This window comes from Pelobates fuscus, chromosome 2 (assembly GCF_036172605.1).
Source record: "Pelobates fuscus isolate aPelFus1 chromosome 2, aPelFus1.pri, whole genome shotgun sequence".
NCBI classification, from domain to species: Eukaryota; Metazoa; Chordata; class Amphibia; order Anura; family Pelobatidae; genus Pelobates; species Pelobates fuscus.
Genome location: NC_086318.1, coordinates 39515336 through 39539870, shown reverse-complemented (window position 1 = coordinate 39539870; position 24535 = coordinate 39515336). Strand labels below are relative to the sequence as shown.

Genomic DNA, 24535 nt, shown 5'->3' with positions numbered 1-24535 from the left:
CCACAGTACATGACAAAGGAACATGCTGGTTATTTCTACTGATTGTTACGCATTATCTAATCTAGATCGTGATTCCAAATCCCAAAACAGTTCATTCGATTTTTATCTTCATTTATAGATAGTAATATATTATCTTGTGATTTCCTGTTTTTTTCGTTTTTATTTCTTCATTAGATGCAATCAGTCATAGAAGACATGCTGTCCATACATTGCATCACAGAGGGGTCCTTTGCTATTTTGCTACATGAGGGTTTTGAAGAAGGTAACAAAAATTACCTGGTATTGTGAACAACGATAAAGTGCAAAGTTGAAAGCAGCAGTTATAGAAACATAACAAAATGAGTATTCAGTCTGAATGTATTCCTATATGTTGACAATTTCTTTGACTAGCAATGACTTCTGAGCATTTCTGTAATCTATTGTTCCTGGTGTCTTCATAAAGGTTAGCTTGAAAATCTATCTTATGATTTGCTCCCTGTCCGTGCTACAGAAGAAAATGAGACTGTTAAAGGGTAACTCAACACACCATGACCACTTCAGTGATTTGAAGTGGCCATTGTACCTAGAGATGTATGTGCAGGGTTTTGCTGTTTATTGCTTCCGAAAATGTAATTTGGGGTGTCAGTAGCCAGCCATGAACAAAAGTTCCAGACTAATTGGTTAATATCAATTATGTACATATTTCCATGCAAAGACTTCCATTTATTATCTGAGAGTGGTCAGCTGATGCTCTCAGCCAATCATTGAGTGTAAGGATCAGCATCCAGCTTCTGCAGATCTGCAGAAACAAAATGTTGTAAATCTAGAAACATAGAAACATAGAAACATAGAATGTGGCGGCAGATAAGAACCATTCGACCCATCTAGTCTGCCCAATTTTCTAAATACTTTCATTAGTCCCTGGCCTTATCTTATAGTTAGGATAGCATTATGCCTATCCCACGCATGCTTAAACTCCTTTACTGTGTTAACCTCTACCACTTCAGCTGGGAGGCTATTCCATGCATCCACTACCCTCTCAGTAAAGTAATACTTCCTGATATTATTTTTAAACCTTTGTCCCTCTAATTTAAGACTATGTCCTCTTGTTGTGGTAGTTTTTCTTCTTTTAAATATAGTCTCCTCCTTTACTGTGTTGATTCCCTTTATGTATTTAAATGTTTCTATCATATCCCCCCTGTCTCGTCTTTCCTCCAAGCTATACATGTTAAGATCCTTTAACCTTTCCTGGTAAGTTTTATCCTGCAATCCATGAACCAGTTTAGTAGCCCTTCTTTGAACTCTCTCTAAGGTATCAATATCCTTCTGAAGATAGGGTCTCCAGTACTGTGTACAGTACTCCAAGTGAGGTCTCACCAGTGTTCTGTACAATGGCATGAGCACTTCCCTCTTTCTACTGCTAATACCTCTCCCTATACAACCAAGCATTCTGCTAGCATTTCCTGCTGCTCTATTACATTGTCTGCCTACCTTTAAGTCATCAGAAATAATCACCCCTAAATCCCTTTCCTCAGATGTTGAGGTTAGGACTCTATCAAATATTCTGTACTCTGCCCTTGGGTTTTTACGTCCAAGATGCATTATCTTGCACTTATCCTCATTAAATGTCAGTTGCCACAACTCTGACCATTTTTCTAGTTTACCTAAATAATTTTCCATTTGGCTTATCCCTCCTTCAAAGAAGGAGAAATCTGCCTTCAAAGAAGAGCAGGAGCCCTGTGGGATCCAGGTAAGAGTGTGAACTGTCACCAAAAGGTGTGTCTAATTACTGGAGAATTAATCCGGAATCACAAATGAACATTATCGGGCATTGGCTTTCAGTTGGTTCATTATTCAGGTAAATTTTGCCTCGAAGTTCAGGAATTCAATGGAATTACCCGTGGACAAATTGCAGTTTGGAACAAAACGAGTCTCCAAGTCTGCTTCATAGTTGTAGAGTTGTAGCTATTCAGTACAGAGGAACTCAGCCATGGATACATGATAGGCTTGTGTTGATAGTTACTGTCTGTGGGACAGCAGTCCATGTTTCACCAAGAGTCTATGTTTTTGTCCTTAGAAGTACATAATACTGGAATGGAAGGAGAACAAGCTAGATGGACTGAGCCATACTGCGGCAGGGCCAGTGCCTTCATGCCTAAGTATCTTCTAAAAGCATTTCAAACCAAAAGTGCAAGATACAAACTCAATGAATATAACTATGTAAGTATATTTTCATATATTTCATATTGAAATGGTTTTCTACTAGACTTTTATCATTCAGTGAGATTGCTCAGCTGTCACTCGCAGCCAATGAATGGCCGTCAGATCAGCATCCAGCTTCTGCATCTTATAGAAGCTGGACCCACATCACCAGGCAGGCCCGGAGGCTTGGTGCCTCCATAAGAGGGCAACATTTTTAAAAATTATCAGAGAATGACGTAAGGGTACTCTTTGCATCATAACCACTGCAGCAGGCTGTAATGGTTATGATGATTGGAGTAACTTTTAAAGATCAAATAAAAGGTTGGTATATGTTAAAATGCTTTTTGTTAAGATACTCACCATTCTACGCCCAATGAACTTTCCCAGAATAATATATAACCTCCGGGACTAGTGAACAGTAAGACAGCCTGTATGATATTCTCCTGTCATATACCTTCACCTAATTTTAGCCGGTTTGTATGGGATAGTGAGGATGCCAAACATAATAGCATACTGCCCCATTGGTTTCATAGGATATTTATCCTGTTCATAGTTTTGCATTTGAATCTGAGCCAAGTTACTTAATTAGAAACATACAGGGAAAATAAAACATATTATAGACCAGATATAAGATATTTACAGTCTTAATGTACTTTCCTCTACTAGTGATGAGAAGTGTCTTTCCCACACTACCTTTTGTCAAAATAGATGGTCACAAAAAACTCTAAAGCTTCTCCATCTGCAAGTATAAGAATATATGTTATTTTGGGTTTTTCTGCAGGTGTGCTTTGCATATAAAGGATACATGTCTGAATCTCTGGTGATCTCTGTCTCATACAACAAAACTTTTCTAAACACAGTGCAGAAGAATTATACATGTCACTGGCACGCCAATGAAGAAAACCCAGAAAGGTAAAATATCCACCCACTAAAACTAGAGATCTGAGGGTGATTCTACTTGTATTGATTTATTACTGGTATTCTTATCCAACTGTAAGGACAGCCATTAATATGGTCAGCGTGAAGAGCTAAACTCTCCACCACTAGTTCCATGGTTTTCCTGAATACTCTCAGTTCTGATAATTGGTGTCAGGGTACCTGTAGTCTCCACCTCAGAGGAGGTGAGAGACTTAGACGTTTATCCTCCCAGAGGGACTGTTTCTCCCGTTCCTCGCGGCCCTCTCGGTCACTTACACGCCGGCCGCGAGGGATCCACTTCCCTTTATGACACGACGCTCAGTAGTCGACGTCATGACGCCAACCCGGACCGACCTGTCAGTCAATCGTCAGAGACTAATCAGGACTCGTCGGAGGCGTGATTATTCTCTAGAGCCAGGGTATTTAATAGAGCTTCCCGCTATTGCTCATTGCCCTGTCGTGGTTCTAGCCAGTCTAGTCACTCAGTGCTCTTGTATTCTAGTTATCTCTTTGGTTTACCTTGCTTATCTCTGTATCCCTTTGACCCGGCTTGTCTCTCGCTTACCTGTCTTCTCGTTCCCTCGACCTCGGCTTGTCTCTGACCATTCTCTACTATCTATGTACGTTAGTCCGGCCATTCTAAGGTCCGGTATACGTATCTGTCTACTGTTTGTACTCTGCGTGTTGGATCCCTGTCCCGATCCTGACAATTGGTTAGTCTTGTTTGTTTTTGCAGACTGTATACTGCTCGTTAATGCCAAAGCCAACAAGTTAGTGACATCAACAGAGCTGACAGAATGGATACAAGACAGAAGAACCACTATTGTCCCATTTTGGTTTCCTACTGTTGTCTTCCCATTGGTGTTAACTTGAAATATTTTTTTGGTTCAGGAAACTATTTATCAATACGAGAAAACATTTCTAGGTGTAAAAAGTAATATTTTACCAGAGGTCTACAGTAAAGATTAGGTGACATTTCATTGTCTTAAAATGTCTCTGCTCTTATGTAGTTCCTTAAGTTTTTTTATTTTTTTTTCTCTGAGTGCTCTAGTTTTCAAGTGGCAAGTATAATCATTAAGACACAGGGGGCATAAGAGAAGGAAAACTGAAAAAAATACATGACAGAGCCACATTAAAGTTTGTTCTTCTTTGTGATTTATACAGGTGTAAAACGTTTTGAGTGTTTCCTAAGACCAAAGAACCCCACAAAGAGATTAAGTTCAAATATATTTGAAACATTTTTTATTATAGGAAAAATGCTCGGAATGAGTTGGTGGTTTTTAAACATATAGTAAAATACAACAGTTAATGCATTGGGGCCTGAACATAGTTGAATTCAAATGAAGAAGGTTGGAATGTGCTAGTACAGAATTGCACAGAATTGACACTTGGCAGCCCTGAACTGAGTCATGTGTGCCCAGCGTGTAGCTAGCCCCTGACACACAAGCACAGATATCTCTGTATGTGCAGTGTTTCAAGCCACCAACCACCATGGCCACGTCTAAAAGCAGAAGTGATCATGGTGATTGGAATAACCGTTTAAGTTAGCTACAAGCCTTCCCAAAAAGAAGAAATGTGAGTGACTGTGTGGAGCGCGTTGGGGTTCAATAGCGACTCAGATTTGAATGGAGGAGAAATCTTCACACAACATATGTTCTGTTTACTTCTTAATTGTGCAGTTTTATAACAGTATTATTGATATTGATGCAATATCTTTAGGTGGAAATTTGCCTGCATTGATCTGTGGAATTGTTTAAATGATTCTGATTTGCTGGAAGACCTTAGCACGGAGTCCTCTGTATTTGTGGATCAAGTTTTGCTTCTAAGTGTGAAGAACATGGAAGAGACTAAGAGCTGGTTTTATGTCGATGACGTCATTGTATCAAATGGAAGCATTCATGGTATCTACCCAACCTTATAACAACACAGTTTTATTTCATCATTTGGCCTGAAGATTTATCTGTTTAGTTTATCAGTAATTAGTCATCAGAATCACTTTATTTGCAAATAATATTTTTTTTTTCTATAAAGGTCTAGGTCAGGTATAGGCAACCTTTGGCACTCCAGATGTTTTGGACTACCTCCACCATAATGCTCTGACACCCATAGTGCTGGTAAAGCATCATGGAAAGTGTAGTTCAAAACATTTGGAGTGCCGAAGGATACCTATGCCTGGTGTAGGTTATAAACCTAGAGGCAGTGTGCCAGCATCTTCAGGTTTTAGTGTAAAGGCTGCTTAGAGCGTGAAAATAACAATGACTTAGGATGATTTACCACCATACCTTGGCAGAAAGAAGCAAAGAGTGGACACTATGACATGTTCTAGCATTTCCGGTGGATCTGATAAAACTCTACAGGAAAATAACATCTTATTCTAAGACTTTCGCTAGCCTTACTCCAATTAAACAAATGCAATGCTATCGCCAAAAATATTATACATATTACACATAATGAAGTAGAGGAATTATAAAGAGTTTTAGATATGATTAATATTTAGCAAGAAAATAATACTATGGCACTGTTTGAAAATAAATATGGAATCTCAGAAACTCATTATTTCTTTTAAAATCTTTAAAAAGACAAAATTTTCCACATATTTATGAATCTTTCTTCGAAATAGGCAGGTCTTTCTTTTTATTGCAGACTATCAGGGTTATTTACTAAAGTGAGAGTTCAAAGTGAATTTCAAATTTCAGGCCAAAATATCTAAATTGGAAAAATTCTCTAAGTTAGGTATTTTTCCAAATTGGCTACTTTGGCTTAAAATTAGAAATTTACTCTGAATTCACTTCAAATTCTCACTTTAGTGAATAACCTTGTATATAATTATGAATATTATTAGGAATTCGGATTTGGCAAGAACATCTAGGTCAATAATGTTATGCTTGGTTTTTAACACAGTTTCTCAAGTTGGTCCACCTCCAGCTCGACCAGGTGGTCATATTCTGGAATCGATTGTCATCTCTGGGTCTTACCCAACATATAACTTGACTTCATTGATTTCCAACTGCGGTACCAGTCTCCCTCTCATAGAACTTTGGTAATGTTGTAAAGTAATTGTTTAAGGTTCTCTCTCATCATCTTTGAATAATTCCTATCAACACATGCTATTATCTTTTTTCTTCATTTTTTCCAGTGGTGGTTCTACGGTTGTAGGATCAGCAGAAGACAATGAGATCAAGCAGTTGTTGGCACCTGGAAATGAAACTATTGAGTTAAAAGTCCAACGCTTACAATCAGCAAGTCCACCAATTAGAGGAACTTTTATCATTAAATTATTGGATAGAGCTGTTACAGGTAAGGTATTTAACAGCTGCAATAAATAATTATGCAACTATTTGGGGTGGTGACATTCCCAGTAGCTCAGTATTGAAAAAAAAATACATCAAATATATATTTTTTATTATTATTTTTTTTACGATATATAAGCATTTCTGTGTCCTCTAAGTTTAATTACTTTTAGTGTTTGGAGTTTATTGATTGACACAAGTGGAGTAATGATCAATTATAGAGTTTACAGCAGTCAGTGAAAAATAAAGCAGACATTCTGAGACAGAGGCGTAACTAGAAACCACGGACCCCTGTGCGAAAATTGCTCTGGGCCCCACCCCAACCCCTCAATGTGTCTCATTCTCCCCCCCCCCCAAGTGTCATATTTCCTCCTACCCAGCCCTACATATGTCTCGTTCCCCCCTAGTCCTTCCATGCCTCCATGTGACATTCTCCGTCTCCATGTGTTTCCCTCTTCCCCCTGCAGCTCCTAAATGTTTCTCTTTCCCCACTCCCCTGATGCCCCTCTACGTGTCTCTAACCCCCAACCCATGCAGCCCCTCCATGTGTCTCTATCCCCTGGCCCTTGCAGCCCCTCCATGTATCTCTCTTCCCTCCCCTGCAGCCCCTACATGTGTTTCTTTCCCCCACCCCTGCAGCCCTTCAACGTGTGTCCCCCCTCCTCCCCCCCCCCTCACCTGTTTACCACTGTTGCGGTACCTGTCTGACATGAACTGCTCTCTCAATGGGCACTTCCTGTTAGACCGCTCAGAATATTGCTGAAAGTAAATACCTTAGAAAGCCCAGAAGTAAGTTGTGAAAATCAGTTAGAGGTTCACTCCAAAAGTAGTGGCCCAGAAGTTATAGGTAGTTTGAATAGCTGATCAAGTAAAAAAAAAATTGAAAGTCTACCAAGAAGGCGAGGGAAAGTCAGTAACATTAGTAAATGTACTCAATCCGGATTTATTTACTAAAGTGACAAAAAGTGAATTTAAAATTTAAGGACAAAGTAACCAAATTCAAAAATTATCTAAGTCACCTATGCCCCCAATTTGACTACTTTGGCCTAAACATTTTAATTCTCTTTGAATTTACTTTGAATTCCAACCAACAGGACCAGGCAACAATAATACATTTGCCAAGTGCTGTCACTTGTACAATTAGGAGTATGCAACAAGTTATTGGTCTGCCGTATAGGGTAACGTGGCCATTTAATCCAAACTGAGTAGAAGATTTCTTACACTAGTGTTACAACAACGTAATATTGCGACATCTCTGAATGTGTTACTTTACTATTCACACAGAGCTGTTACAGAACACACATGCACTATCTAAATCTGACCTCCCAGAGTGTCACAAAGCACTATTAACTCAACGTGTGAGATATGTGCAATAAAGAACAGGTTACAACGTGACTAATTGGATTAATGCCGCGTCGGAATTGTCCAACCAAGAAGTTTCTTGTTTTTTTGTTTTCTATTACAGAACATAATCATGAAAGTTGAAGGATATGCTGAAAGGATAACACTTTCACTTGTGACTTTATATTTTGCTCTTTTATAGGCATTCCTGTGAAGATCTCACCCTCACAGCTCAAAGAGATATTGATCAGTAATACTGACAATTATACTGCTCAATATATCAATGCAAGCGACTTCACCATCACCAAGGATCTAGACACATGTCATCATATTATATGGACATTAACCTGGTCTAGTACAGATGGAGACCTTCCCAACCTCTTCAGTGTATGTTTAAAGCTAATATTTAATGTTAAAATGGAATAATCAATATAGACACACATTCACCCTTGGACATTCCTGCCAACACACAACATTCACAGCATGGTTGAACTCAGTTCTCATTGTCTCTGCTACCTTGCTTTGCATGGAACTCATTGAGTTCTGGATTTTCAGGCTCCATTACAGAAAGAGAGGAGACAGGTTCCCCTTATCTCTGTCAGCTTTAAAGCTTATGGTACAACTGAATACCAGTGCAGTGTACCTGCTGGGTAGCAGTTACTTTTAGGCCTCACCCTGAACAGCAGGAGGGAACATTGTCTGGCACACTGTGATAGTAGCACCTCTTATAATACTCAGAGTCTGCCGTAATCCTTCTGAAGTTGGGCTGTACGTTTACACTCCATGTAGTGGTACAGATCACACATTACTAAGGCTGGCCCTGCTTCATTGATTTAATATGGAATAAATACTCCAGTCACAGAAGCATATTGCTGTTAAAGAAATTCATCACATATACAAGGTGCTGTAAGTCATATCTAAACTGCAGGGCCCAGTTATCCATAATCTCTCTTCCCGTTACCTCTTTTTTATCATGCTCCCTTAGAGATAAGCCACTATTCGCTCACTACCTTGTCAACAGCACCCAGCATTGCCTATGACACACCAAAACACCTCAGTCCTCCAATTAGAATGTTCCAAGGAGCATGGGAATGACAATGTCTCCAGTTACCCGGAATTTCAAAGCAAAGTTTGCACGGAGACTGTGAGGCATTAACTATGCTCCAAAATACCATAGAGTTTATTGAATGTCTGTAACCTAAAAATATCATGTATTACATTTAGGCAAAAAATCTGGGGAACTGTAATTGAATTGAAAAGTGTTTTTGAATCAGCAATTTTTGACTAAATGAAACCATTTCAGTTCATCCCAATTTACACATTAGTAAATAGATGCCTAATTATCTATTTAAGACTAACTTACATTTTCCCTTTATGAAATCAAGAATTTAGTGCAGCTAAAACATTTATTTATTTTATACTCTTTCTTTAAGTTTACAACTGTGTGCATGTAGGTTTGTACATTTTAATGTTGTTACTTTCCTAGTCATTGCATGTATATTTACATATTCACGATATAACACATTAGAAAAAAAATTGCTGTAGATTCGCTACAGAAGCAAATATGAAACAAAGCTAGAACAGCCATTATTGTTCATTGAATATTATATTTCTTATAAAAAAAATGAACACAAACAAAACTGAAAACTCAGTACACTGATTACAGAGAGAGTGCAGAGAAGGGCTACTAAACTGGTTCATTGATTGCAGGATAACACTTACCAGGAAAGGTTAAAGGATCCTAACATGTATAGCTTGGAGGAAAAACATTTAAATACATAAAGGGAATAAACGCAGTAAAGGAGGAGACTATATTTAAAAAAAGAAAAACTACCACAACAAGAGGACATAGTCTTAACCCCTTAACGCCGTTATGGCGTTCTATGCCGTCCCGCATTAAAAGGGCTTTAAAGCCGCTGCGGCGGCATAGAACATGCCTGACAACACAGGGAGAAAGTGCAGAGAATTTAATTCGCAAGCACTATATTTGACCCAGTAACTCTCCAAGACACCATAAAACCTGTACATAGGGGGTACTGTTTTACTCGGGAGACTTCGCTGAACTCAAATATTAGTGTTTCAAACTGGTAAATTGTATTACAACAATGATATTTTAAGTAAAAGTGAAGTTTTTTGCATTTTTTACAAACGAACGGCACATTGCAAGTGGGGTATGTCCAGTCTTTCTTAGTAGCCACTTAGTCACAAACACTGACCAAATATTAGTTTTTTGCTTTTTTCACACAAAAACTAATATGAATGCTAACTTTGGCCAGTGTTTGTGACTAAGTGGCTACTAAAAAAGACTAAACATACCCAACTTTCAATACCTTGGGTTGTCTACTTTTTCAAATGCTATGCCATTATGGGTTAATTCTCATTCCTGGGCTACCACACCGTCTCAAAGGTAACATTACTAATCTGGCAAATTTCAATTTGAAAATGGAACGTTCTATATTTGACCCTGTAAATTTCCAAAACACCATAAAACCTGTTAATGGGGGGTACTGTTGTACTCAAGAGACATCGCTGATTACAAATATGTGCAATTTTTTTGTAGTAAAACCTAACAGTATTATGACATTCACAGCTAAAATGTCAGAGGGAAATACAAATTAAAAAAAAAATCTTATTTTCTCATTTTTTTTAATTTTATTCATAATAAATTATGTTCCATATATGAATAGTTAATGATAAATTAAAGCCCTGTTTCTCCTGAACAAAATTATATATAATAAGTGTGGGTGGACTTAATGTGACAGCGGTGAATTACGGTTGAACAGACATATAGCGCAAATTCCAGTTTTTGTTTACGTTTTGTTTTGATTAGAACGTGCACTATTGACTCCATCCTGAAGTGGTTAAATTAGAGGGGCAAAGGTTTTAAAATAATATCAGGAAGTATTACTTTATTGAGAGGGTAGTGGATGCATGGAATAGCCTTCAAGCTGAAGAGGTAAAGGTTAAAACAGTAAAGGAGTTTAAGCATGCGTGGGATAGGCATAAGGCTATCCTGGCTATAAGGTAAGGCTAGGGACTCTGAATATGAATGTATTTAGAAAATTAGGCAGACTAGATGGGCAGTATGGTTCTTATCGTCTATGTTTCTATGTTTCTAAACAAAAATATTATGATTTTTTTCCAGGTGTATGCAGAGAATCTTACTGGTGTGGCACCCTCTGTTAGAATGCGTGTTATTTACGATGGAGGTGTTTTTATATGGCCAATTTTTGGAGACATGCTGGCTACAGCCAACAGTCTTCCTCAGGTAGGTATATTCATTTTTAGTCCTCAATGTCATGTGTTTAGAAGAGTATAGTTGGTTGTGGTGCAACAATGATGTTTTGCCAGCCTTTTTTCGCGTTTAAGATTTAAACCTAGAGAGCTACATGTTGGTTACACTCTCCAGCTATTTGTACGAATATTTTCTTTCAAACAGAAAAAAAGAACGAAGTCTTCTGTGAACATGGTGCCTTTGTCGCCCTCTGGTGATAGATTATTAAAATGCTGAATAGTAGCATAGCCAAAATGTGTCCATTAAATTTGAGTTGTGTGTTTCAGTGCTATTTTGATGAAAGCAATGCATGACATAACAGAACACATTGTACTTGGACTACAATAAGTTTTACAATTAATGATATAAGGACAACGGTCACAGTCACCACATTTTTACCAATGCAAGATTTAGTCTTTTGCATATAGGAATTGAATTATAGTTCACAAAATATATACTATTTAAATATAGCGGTGCAATATAACATCTAAAGTAAGTTGTAAAATTGTCAATTGCAAGAGACAGTGACAGACATTTAGGACACACGTGTTTTGAAATATTGTTGACATCTAGGAGATTATCACACTCACAACTGATGTTCTGCTAACATATTAACAAGCCTGGTTGCCAAGTCTTTTCTTTTTGCTGTGTTTCGGGAACAGAATAACATTAGTGTGCATATTGTGGCAGGAATGCCTCTGCCACATGTTCTTGGAGAGGCCTGCTTGCCAGCCTCCTGCCTCAGGACTATGGCCCCTGCAATAGATTTGAGCTAAAATACTTTAACCCCTTAAGGACACATGACATGTGGGACATGTCATGATTCCCTTTTATTCCAGAAGTTTGGTCCTTAAGGGGTTAAACAGGCTCTGTTCGTGCAATTGAACCGAACAGCCGCATGAACCAGAGACCACCCAGGAGATTGTTAAACCCTATTAACAATTGGTAACAAACAATTTAAACACTGTGTTTAGAATTGTCTGGGTGGCTGCTGTTCGCATGAACAACCACGAGGTGGTGGCCATCTTGTTTGCATGAACGCAGTCAGCGGTGTTTGCTCGTTGAGTTCCTGGAACTAAAATTGGACACAGAAACCCTCGAACACTGCTGGACTTCCATCATCGCCTGCGTTTGGTTCTGCACAACTTAGAAGGGCACTGTTCGGTGGAATCGTTCGTTTGGATAAGGGGAACAAGCTCCAAGGTAAGACTATTGACTATGTTCTGTAGCTTGTTCGGTTTTTAAACTACCAAACTAGACTGACCGCAAGCCCTGAACTGTTCTCGGGAACTGTTTTGGGCAGGTACCTCATGTGTGGTCGGTCAAATTATGACTTCCATGGAAATCTCGAACCCCTGAACTGATCTGGGTGATTTTTGGATATGTTGGTCCCCCAGATCGGGGCTACCAGGGGATATGACTTTTGTGGGGGTTCCATGTGGTTTGGGGGAACTTTTGGGGTATTGTGAAATGTAGGTTTTCTGTGCCTGGAGATAATTGAGTTTAGTTCAGTTCTTGACTTAATTATCTCTCAGGCACAGGGGAGGGATTATCCTGTTTTGTGTGGGAGTGTCCTGGACCTGAGAGCCAATGTAATTACACGGTGTACTTTGTCACAGTCCCCTCTCAGGTCCAGTGGGGAATGCCACTGGAATATGTAATGAGAAACCCCTTGCATGGGGACTTGCAAATAAGGCCAGTTGTGGCTGCCAATAAATGACTTCAACTTCACCCTCAACACAGAGCCTTGTCTCGTGATTGTAGGGAACAGCTATACCGGCTTTGGATTACTCTACTGGCTATATCACTAGCTCTTGTAAGATCTATCCTGCTATACTCTCTGGAGTAGGAGAGGTCTACCCACTGGAAGCTGGAACCCTGACTTGGGTCCAGGGTGGGTGGGGGACAGCGAGACCCCAGCCAAGCTTCAGTGGTTAAGGGTCTACAGTGCTGATGGTGTCCAGTGCGGTGCTTATGGTACTCAAAGATTACTAGGAAGCAGTGATTGATTCATTGAAGATGAATAGTTCATCTTGAGGGGTGGGGATTTGAAGTCTTGGCTCACCTCTTATTATTAATTTTAAATTATTTGATACAAAAACAGGACCTTGCAAAATGGAATGATAAGATTGCATGTGTAGAATAAATTTGAAACAAATGAAAGCATTAGACATGAGCAATTCGTTTCGGTCCGAATATGTATTTGGACGAATTTCGGACAATTCGGACATTCGGGTACTTCCGAATGTCCGAATTGCCAAAGTGCCAAATTGCCGAGGTCCCGAAGTGCCGAAATTACCGAAGTGCCGAAGTTCTGAAGTGCCAAAGTTCTGAAGTGCCGAAGTGCTGAAGTTGCCGAAGTTCCGAAGCACAGTATTGCCTAAGTACTAATATACTTACCCAGTGAAAGAAGAAGAATGTTACATTATAAATAATTGTAAATAAAAAGTATACAAACATAGCCAGGATTCAGCTGTAAGCATTTGCAACACTTACAACAATCAAGTAACACACATTCATATAAAATGTAAGTTACTTGGCCAGTCAATGTAATGACAGGAATGAATAAGTAGATAACTGTCTAATTCACACGGTATAAGGGAGCTATCTACTAAAAGGCTGAAATACATAAATTGGTCTTTCAGCCAAATTTACTAATACTAAGTAAAGATTACTTAGTATTAGTAAATTATGCCCCTACTCACTATACCGCTATAGGGTGGGGGCCCTACAGTAAAATAAGGGGGGGGACCTAAGGTCCTCCCCCTGGCCCCCACCCCTGAGCGGCGGGTGGGGGCCCTAAATACTAATAAGGGGGGACCTAATGTCCTCCCCCCTGGCCCCCACCCCTGAGCGGTGGGTGGGGGCCCTAAATACTAATAAGGGGGGCCTAAGGTCCTCCCCCTGGGCCCCCACCCCTGAGCGGTGGGTGGGGGCCCTAAAAAAAATCCCCCGCCCCAGGTGGCTAGGGGTCCCCAAACCCCTAGTCACCCCCTCCCCCCCAATAAAAATTATCCCCCTACCTACCCCCCTCACCCTAAAAACTAATAAGGGGGGACCTTTAACTAAGTACCTGCAAAAAAATAAAAAAACTTACCATTCAATGTTTTCTTTCTTCTAAAATCTTCTTTTTTCAGCACCAAAAAAGGCCAAATTAATAACCGACGCAATTATAATTTTTTTTTTTTTTTTTAAATGAGCGCAAAAAAAAATAATCCTTCTTCATCCGGCGAGGGCTCCGCGCAGACTGAGATCTGCAGGGTGGGGAAGGCTTATAAAGCCTTGCCCTGCCCTGCAATTAGGCTCAGAGCACTCTGATTGGTTGGTTTAAGCCATCCAATCAGAGTGCTCTGACAGGTAAATGAAGAGACTGACAGGTAAGTCTCTACATTTACCTGTCACAGCACTCTGATTGCTTGGTTTGAAATCCACCAATCAGAGTGCTCTGTGTCATTTTACACAGCGTTGGAAAGTTTTTTGGAATTTTCCCACACTGTGTAATTTGACTCATAACTCTCTGTTTGGTGAATTAAGTAACCAATCAGAGAGTTATGAGTCAAATTACACAGCGTGGGAAAATTCCAAAGAATTTCCGAAATGCCGAAGTGCCGAAGTTTCTGAATTTCCGAAGTGTCGAAGTGTTGAAGTGCCGAAGTTCTGAAGTGCCGAAGTTCCAAAGTTGCTGAATTTCTGAAGTGTCGAAGTGCCGAAGTTCCGAAGTTTCCAAAGTTCCGAAGTCTTGAAGTGCCGAATTGCCGCAGTCCCGAATAGCGAAAATCCCGAATTTCGGAATGCCGAACCGAACCGAAAATTTTCCCCATGCACATGCCTAGAAAGCATCTCTTTAATGGCTAAAATCAACGTATTGAATGTGAGATTAAATAGATTCCCACTGAGATTTTTAATGATTTGGCATTTTATAATGAAATAGTCAAATTAAGACAAAAGGCTTGATGCATTAAGACAGAGGACTTGATAATCTTAACTTCAGTGATAATAAAGAAAAAATTATTTAATAGCAGATATTCCAATAGACCTATCATGTCTTCCCATTTCACAGAAAAAAGAAATGATATCTTTCCTAATTGCAAATTAAATTTTCAAGACATGGCATTCATATCACACACCACTTGTGTTTGTAGGCAGTTCAGTCATAGTTTGTGTCTCTACAGTTATCTGTACAAGCTTCATTATGTTGTGCAGGTAAGATTGACGAAGATTGCAGAGATATTTGATGACACATCTCGCAACTCTAATATTTTCAATCTGTTACATACGTTCTACAGAAACCATAGTGACCTTGTAAGTTTGTTATATGCAAATCTCCACATTTCCACCTTGACTTGTAACCATGTAACTTCTACAGACACTTCCTTGCCATAGATGACAAATGTTCCATTTCAGAATAGTCACTTCAGAATAGTCTAACCCAGAGGTAGGCAACCTTCGGCACTCCAGATGTTTTAGACTACACCTCCCATGATGCTCTGGCAGTATTATGGCTGTAAGAAGATTATGGGAGATGCAGTCCACAACATCTGGAGTGCCGAAGGTTGCCTATCCCTGGACTCTAACCAATTTCGCCATGGTAGATTGTAGAGTTACCTGCATAGTGTATTTCATGTATAAAATAGATGAAGTTTTGTCAAGCATATGTATGAACCAACTGACCTAATATATAGAAGGGAAAATATCTAGATAAATGAATATTACCAGTCATTAGAGAGTCCAAGCTCACCAAAATTATTGTAAGGTAGTAAAATGCACCTGAAAACAGGTAGCGAGTAGTTAAGAAAGAACCGAGGTCAGAGTTACAAGGACAAGTGAGAAAGCATAAACCAAGATCAAATGAATAAAATATAAACTGCAATTAAACAACAAGATAATCAGTATTACAAGAATGCAGTCTCAGACAATGAAAACAAGAACAAGACAAGGTACTGAATACGCATTGTGGTTATATCCACACAAACGGAATTGCATAGGACAGCATCATAATTGAAACCAAGATAAACAAGAAAATTGTTACCTATCACCCCTGCAATATTAGTATTTTATTTATGTATTTATTGCTTACATAATAGTCTTAGGAATGCTCAGGTGTCCTTTAAATACATTGACAATGTTTATCCTTTCTAGGTCGTTGTTCGTGTAAATGACATCCCCGCAAGCTGCTCTGGCAATTGCTCTTTTCTACAACTTCAAGAATTCACCCCTATTGTCACAGACATCCAGTACAATGGAGGTATTGGCTAATATAATAAAATTTGCTTTAATAAAAGTATTTCATCTTTATGCTAATTTCTTTGGGGTGTGCAGTAAATCCAAAAGTCCTCAATATGGAGCACAAATAGAGAGATATATACAACATAGCGGAAGGCTATAGGAAGCATTAAACAGTTAGTGATTTTCAGTGCTGGCAGCAACATTCATTATATCCTGCCGTGGGAAATAATGCACTTTAGAGAGCAATGAATTGCACTTGTTGTGCAATGAAATAATAAGTGCCTTGGTTGTGTCTTGCATTAGTTAAGGAGGAATTACAAGGACACGATAATACATTTGTTTAAGGTAGAAATTACAGCGTTTGGTAGTGGCCTGGATATGGGAAACAAGAGTAAGCCCTGGGTCAAAGATAACACCAGTGCACTGTGTTTGTGGAGTTGGGTTAACCCCTTAATGACACAACTTCTGGAATAAAAGGGAATCATGACGGAATATATCCGTCGTCTGTCCTTAAGGGGTTAATGGATGCACCAATGTTCTGAAGGCACAGCAAGAATGAAGATTTGGTTTCTGAAGGATGGGAGGATAAAAGCTTCTTTTTCAAAAGATTGAGCTTAAGAAATTGACCAGATATGTTTGTTAGAGACAGAAGAGATAATATGTTATAGGGGGGCATGAGAAAGATTGTTGGAGGGAGACTTGGATATCAGCAGCATATACGTGATATTAAAATCCAAAAGAGGCAGGCCTCGAATGAATATTTTTGGATAAACTTTTAAAATTATTTAATATTTTGATATATTGATATACTTTTTATATATGATATATTTTTTGATATTTTAATATTTTAGAAAAATAATTGTAAAAGTTTATCTAAAAATATGAAATCATTTGAAAAGCTTGTTCAAAAATATTAAGTTCTTGTGTGTTAACAAGGAATGACATACAAGTGATGACCACTATGAACCACTATGAACAGGACTGATGAAGTATAAACATTGAATCAATTTGTAGGAGTTGGTGGGTGGGAGACTGGGTTCCTTTAGGAGACTGTGGCTGTTATGAGCATGAAAAGTTTTAATAACATTGTTATTACACGCAATTATAATTATAAAAAAACATTTCTACATATATGATTATGGTATGTTTCGATCATCTCCAATATTGATATGCTTTAATAAAAATAAAATGAAATGTCTTACAAAAATGTGTAATTTACTACTTATTTATAGTGCTGGTAAATAACTATAAAATATGTAAACTGTACAAAAAATAGTCCGATACTAAACTACCGATTTTAATTTTTATTTTATTTAAGGAGATGAATGCTATGGTAAAGTCACCATCAGTGGATCTGATTTTAGTGAAAACAAAAAAGATCTGGATATACAAATTAATCAAACAAGTTGCACAATTATTTATGCAAACAGAACATCTATTTTGTGCTGTGTTGAACAATTGCTATTACTGGGAGAGCACCGCATCTTATTGCATGTAAATCCCTTTGGTTTTGCGACCAATTCTACTGGAAAATACATCTACCTTAATCTGGTCCCTGTGTTGTCTAGAGTTATTCCTGCTGCAATCGCATCAATTGGTAAGGGTTTTATATTGACAACAAATGTTGTGTTTTTTAAAGACAACGCATTTTACTTGATCGTTAAGGAAAAGTGTTTACTAATTAATTCTTCTACCCTGCCTAAACTCACAATTCTTGTGCTATCACCTAGTTGAGACCTCCTTCTGTAAAATTACTTTACTCAATTTATAGTTTGTAAGATATATTATTACATATGGATTGAACATATATTGATCTATCTCTTTTTTTGGTCACTTTACACATGTATCATTATATTCTATTTTCTTCAGACTATCGGTTCATCTGAAGAACGATTCCCTATTCTCGTGTTTTTACTTAAAGGGACACAATCGGCACCCAGACTACTTCAGCTCATTGTAGTGGTCTAGGTGCAGTGTTCCAGGTCCCAGTAGAGGGACTTTTGGTCGCCTAACTATCGCTGGACATCCTCACGCTATGCATTAGGACATCCAGCATCACCCAAAACCTTATAGAAAAGCATTATACACTGCTTTCAAGCATCAAGCATTGTATATGTGATTGAAGGATACATGACAAAGGAAAAAAAAAATCATTTTGGTAAAGTATTTGATATAGTTCCAACATTTTACTCTACACTTTGAAAGAGATTGAAAAATGCCTGCTTTTGATTTAAAAACTGGTAGAATGTCTAGAGATTAAGAAAATGAGGCAAGTTCAGGGGTGCTAGAATTCAGGAATGACAAATAAAAGTCAAGTCAATAACCAAACAACACAATAACCTCTATAGCACACTTGTGGGTATACTGATACCACAACAAGGCAGAGGAAATTCTATAACACATGACATCACAGCAAATTGAATCACATCAGGCAGCCCAGTAAGGATTGACAGGTACCGTGACACAGACACGTTTAGACAAAGACATAAAGTAGAGTACCCCAGGGTTGTGTCGTGTGTTCTTTATCATAATTATTATGGCACAAATTTAAGTAAAGTTTTATAGTGTGAACATGATATATCTTCTCTTCATAGAGATTATGGCAACCCAACACCCATACAGTATTGATCAAATTAATTTATTTAATGTAAATTAAAATTCCTATCAATTCCTGTTTAGGAGGACAAATCGTGGTGTTAAGAGGTATTGCCTTGAATGAAGTAACACTGGTATATTTTGGATCCAAAGAATGCCTTTTACATTCAAGTAATTCAACTACAATTGAATGCACGGCACCTGCCCAGGTAAATGTACACAAAAATAACTAAATTCTAGTCATCAAAAAAAAACAGGCTGCACATCTGAGGACAAAATATCTGTATCAAGGAATCTTAAAAATCTAGCCTTTTTATCTTAACTATATCTCCTAAGATATTGCAGAACTACATCTCACATGATCTCAATGGCTGGCAAAGCTTCATTGGTGTTGTCTAAATCTGCCAATTCATCACAATCCATTATTTAATACATTATTCTCTTAGACACATTTTTTTTGTTCACAAATGTTGAACAAATCCTGAGGGACTGCAGCACTGTATTAGCCCACCGAACCAATTAAGGTAATGTACTAATACCATTATCCAATAACTGGTTTGATCAGCAGGTCATACTATAGTATTTCCTGCAAATCATCCCCTCTCAATCCTGGGATAATTGTGAATGTTGATTTTTTTTATTACTGTAGTGCTGTTGTTTTGTTTAATTAAAATAAAATATGATGGGTTCTAAAGTATTCATCTAGCATTGTATTTTATGTAGCATCACAGCGGTGAGTTGGAGACAAACATAAAAATGAAAATTGGCGAACAGTGGGTCTTATTCGCAAAGCGCATCAAGTACGATCCTGCCTTAAATCCACTCATTTTATTCTTGAGTCCAAATGTGAGCGGCCCTGCAGGTAACATGTCAGTGTGTACTCTATCACACATAGACCAAAGTGCAGGGCTGGATTTTTGATGGGTTATTCTAGGTTCTAGAATGCAATGTTACTTTTTTATTGGTGGGGCAGAATAGAACTGGGAGTGGCTAAGTATTAGCACCAGTGGTTCAAATTCTCTCACAGTTTATTGAACTTACCATACACATTTTATGATCACAAGGTGTATGCATAGAGTTTATATTTGAGAGCAAGTATTCAAACCTTTAGACTTTTAGTTCAAACCTTTAGACTTTTCATACAGTAAAAATACCATCAGATTAAAGATAGTGGAGAACTAGGTACAGTTATGTGATCTGAATAACTGAACATTTTTAGTATTTTATGCCTAGTCTTGTGCACTGGTAGCTATTCCTGTCAAGCATTATACATTGATAAAGACCTTAAAAGGACACTATAGGCACTCTGATGGCTCACTGAAGTGGTTATAGTGTCCAGAGTCCCCTGGTACGATTCTTGCATTTGGTCTTAAACCATTTTTAATGTTTTAATAAAAAAGAGCACTCAGTAGTCCATCCCTTCTGTGCTGCTTGGGCTAATGAGGGAGCATTAGCCTGACCAGCAAAGGGCAACTGTGGCTGAAAGTGTCACTAGACTGCTTTCAGCCTATCACAGCACCCATCGCTGGTATGAATTGGTATGACTAGAAGGAAATGTGTAATCTCTGCCATAGCCATACCTCTAGCAGGGCCCAGGCCGTGAAAGGTCAAGGACACTTATTTGGTGTTAAAATGCTTGAACATGGTTTAACACTGAATAGAAGGTCCGCACCAGGAGAGTACAGGCACTACAACCAATTAAATTAGATGAAGTGGCTATCGCTTCAACTGTAGAGCAGGTGTGCAACTTTCCACACTCAAACATTGTTATAAAACTCCACCCAACCATTATCATAAAATAATGTACAACATATAGACAATATATAGAGAACTGGGTATTGGTAAAAGTAGTGGGAGGTCATCCAAAGGAGCTCTTAAGGCAGTGTCCCACCAGTTTTTATGGGGGGAGGAGAGGGGGTTATTTTCAGTAGTTTAGAAACACATAGATTATTTTTTCAGAAAGGGAGGGTAGTAAGCCAAAAAAAATTACCATGACACTTCAGTGATTTGAAGTAGTCATGGTAGTAGGAAAATCAAATGCCTGATCGATAGACACCGCCATTGTGAGTAGTCTACATTGGGAAGGAATTAAATTTCACTTTTTATATATTTCTCTCTGGAATAAAAACTATACTGTACTATGGAAACCTATCTTTGTGCTTTGTTTTAAGTTATAAGAATACATTTAGAAAACATCAATTTTACTTGCAGAGAGCTGAGGGGGTGGGGGAGTAAATATTCCCACACTATACACTAAAAAACTTTCTATAAACGTAATTTTATGTTTTTTTTCCCTGTGCCTTTTTCTGTTTTTACATTTCAATACTGTCTGCACTGAATACACCCCTTCGTTTCTGATTGTCAATACATTTGCATTGTGTTATGTGTCTCAGTGTTTGCTTCTGTTCTGCTTGAAGGTGACCATGAACTCTTCATTAACATGTCAGCCTTTGACATTAATGCAAATTTGAACATAAAAGTCACAGTAGAAAGCACAGCTGCCAGAATAACACGTCTAACCACAAGCGGGATTGAAGTAATTATGCCTGAGCTACCAACCGGTTTGTACAATGTTAACGTTGCAATCAATGGAATCAGCATTGCAACCAGTGGGTACGTAGTCAGCTGTAATCTTTCCTAGCTGTTTGTTTTCAATCATTGCAGAGAGGCTTTCAATAGTTTAAGCACACAGAGCGTGACTTCCTACTCCATCCTTATTGTATGTATATTTCACACGGATAGTTCATTCATTTTTCTCTTTTTACGTTCTTTAGAACTCTAAAGGGAGAATTGTCTGGAAGAATTCAAAGGGAAAGTAGCTGGATTAAAAGTATAGCTGACATAGAGCATACTACAAGATGTAGCAAACTGTGGCCAACTTTGTTACAGTATCGGGCAACATGGATTGCATAAAATGTAAAAATATTCAAATTGTTCAAACACACTAGAGCAGGGGTAGGCAACCTACGGCACTAGTGCCATGCGGGGCACTCAAGGTGTCTTTGCACGGCACTTAAGGCTGCTAGAGCCGAACAGGCTCTGGTCTATCAGAAGTCCCAGTGAAACTTCAGATATCTGCTAATACGAAAAGGTGGTGAAGGACAATCCTCAATTTATGCATTGCAGCACATAGAGGAAGTGATCTCAGATCACTTCCTCACAGCACTTGTGAATGGGAATCCACACTGTAGAAGAACAACCTGCAGCTGCTGTTGCAGCTCCTGTCCTTGACCTGTACCTGGCCAGCCTGGTCCCCACTGGAACCCAGGGAAGCCACCAACACTGCTAGATATACATGGAAATGCAGAATAACCCTCCACTCATACAAATAATATGAACAGCCCACACACAAACATACACACAATCCACACAAACATAACCCGCTTACAATCCACATACATGCACACAACCCCACATGCAGCCTCTCACATGCAATACCCCAAACAGCCCACACCCACTACCAGACACAATGGGACATATCCATCCACCCACAATTCCACAAGCAGCCCTCATACACAGCCCACATTTATATGTATCATACACGATACCATAAACTACTAATGAACATATTCAATCAAATAGCTCATATATGCACAAATACAATGATACAAAGCAATTACAGTATAAATAACACAAGCAGAATACGGCAACATACACACCTCAATTTAGAAAAAAAAATAGGATTGGCACGCTATGGGACAGTTGTATCTTTAACCCCTTAAGGACCAAGCTTCTGGAATAAAAGGGAATCATGACAAGTCACACATGTCATGTGTCCTTAAGGGGTTAAGTTAGCGGTCACCTCAGGTGCACACGTCTAGAACAGGATGACAATGAATGCATATCCTTTGGGACCAATTGAAACCTATTGGCCCAGTCATAACTAAAGCCCCTGATCTCCTCTAATTTTTTCCAACCTGGGGTTGTTTTTGCTGTTGTTGCCCTATGTCTCTTCCATTTGTTAGTTTTTCACTTACATGCGCTAAGCCAGTTTACATGAGTTTGTGATGAAACAAATGTACATATTGCAGGACACAGATACTAATACAGATAGCGCATGAACAATTGCAATTTTTTCAATATTTCAAAACTGTATTGCTCTAAATGTTTTACCAATTCTATCAGGTAAATAACTATGTCAAAGAATTAACCAAACAGATGCTGACACTAAGGACAGAGGTGTACTCAATCATCATTCCACTGATACCCCAAAAACGAACCTTGCAACAGCAAGCTTTAGAAGATTTATGGGACATGTTTTGACTTCCAGCAGGAAATTAATAATGTAGTAAAATTAGTGTCATAAAATAATATACTTACTGTATGAGTATTTATTTAGCAATTGTATTTTTCTAATCATGTCCTAAACTGCAGGCTGGAGGAAGGAAGCCTGCTTAGAATACAGTTAGGGGCACCTACACCACATTTATCATCCGAAAGGGTTAAATCCATATTGTTGGCCCCAGTTGATGTAACTCTTTTGATGCTTTTAATTATCCTTTTAAAATATATATGCATAATTAGCAGAATTAATCAGCTTTGAAAAATATGTTTGAGTCTGTGATAAAAGAACAATCCTGTGGAATGCTACCAGCATTGTTGCTATTGGCAAGGGCGCTGTTTGGGATAGATTCTCCTTTGCTTTAGAAACTATTGCTCACAGAAAGTTAGAAAAGTGAACCAGACTTACCGTATTTTGTCATCATTGCCTTTCTTCATATTTCTCAAGGTTTGAGCCAATCATTCGGTACGTTTTGAATACATTCATTGTGGAACCATGCTGCGGTTCTTTCCTCGGTAATTATCAACAATTTATTTTTTCTCTAGTAATAAAAATAATGTTTCTTAAAATAATGTGTAGTAATAAAATAATGCTAGAAGGCCACATCCAGCAGGGCAAGAGATTTCCTTTGAAAGCTTGTTTTACAAAAAGAACTTGGCACTGAATATAAATACTGTGCGTGGTTGAATGCATCATAATATAAGCCATGATATTAATGTTGACCACAGTTCAATGGAGAGGCATTCACACCTCCAAACAGTTCCAGATATTGCCAGGCAGTCGTGTTTCTAACCTGGTGAAAACCACACAAAGCCATGATGTTTTTGTGTATATTTGACAGATTGCTGAAGTTGGATGACTCGGGAGTAGTTTCCTATAGTTGGGTAATTCTGTCTGGATTTTACTGCTTTAGTTAAAGGAACCCTATAGTCACCAAAACAACTTTAGCTTAATGAAGCAGTGTTTGTGTATAGATCATGCCTCTGAAGTGTCACTGCTCAATTCTCTTCCATTGAGGAATTAAACAACTTTTGTTTCTGTTTATGCAGTCATAGACACACCTCCCATGGCTGTGACTGACATAGCCTGCATGAAGACAAAATGGTTTCACTTCAATCAGATATAACTTACTTTAAAAGTTTTTATCTCCTGCCCTGTAAATGTAACTTTAATCATACACAGGAGGTTCCTACAGGGTCTAGAACAGAGCAAGAGATAAGATATTCTAAATTTAACAGCATTTGCAATAAAGGAAGTGTAAACATTAGATGACTCTTTACAGGAATTATTTAGGAAGGCTGTGTAAGTCCCATGCAGGGAGGTGTGACTAGGTTGAATAAACAATGTGATTTAACACATGGCAGAGAATTGAGCAATGAGACTGCAGGGGCATGACCTACACACCAAGGCTGTTTCATTAAGCTAACA

The 24535-nt window shown here is 38.4% G+C and overlaps 1 protein-coding gene across 1 annotated transcript in view; it reads left to right on the top strand.

Moving 5' to 3' along the window:
- PKHD1 (PKHD1 ciliary IPT domain containing fibrocystin/polyductin) overlaps positions 1–24535 on the top strand; it is a 557030-nt gene that overhangs the window by 53701 nt on the left and 478794 nt on the right. The window contains exons 17-30 of the mRNA XM_063441645.1: positions 175–262; positions 2057–2199; positions 2963–3093; positions 4819–5000; positions 6001–6139; positions 6236–6396; positions 7933–8117; positions 10876–10998; positions 16144–16249; positions 17549–17827; positions 18910–19034; positions 19549–19687; positions 21243–21438; positions 23555–23622. Coding sequence (XP_063297715.1) covers positions 175–262; positions 2057–2199; positions 2963–3093; positions 4819–5000; positions 6001–6139; positions 6236–6396; positions 7933–8117; positions 10876–10998; positions 16144–16249; positions 17549–17827; positions 18910–19034; positions 19549–19687; positions 21243–21438; positions 23555–23622 — 2065 coding nt within the window. The remainder of the gene's footprint in view (positions 1–174; positions 263–2056; positions 2200–2962; positions 3094–4818; positions 5001–6000; positions 6140–6235; positions 6397–7932; positions 8118–10875; positions 10999–16143; positions 16250–17548; positions 17828–18909; positions 19035–19548; positions 19688–21242; positions 21439–23554; positions 23623–24535) is intronic.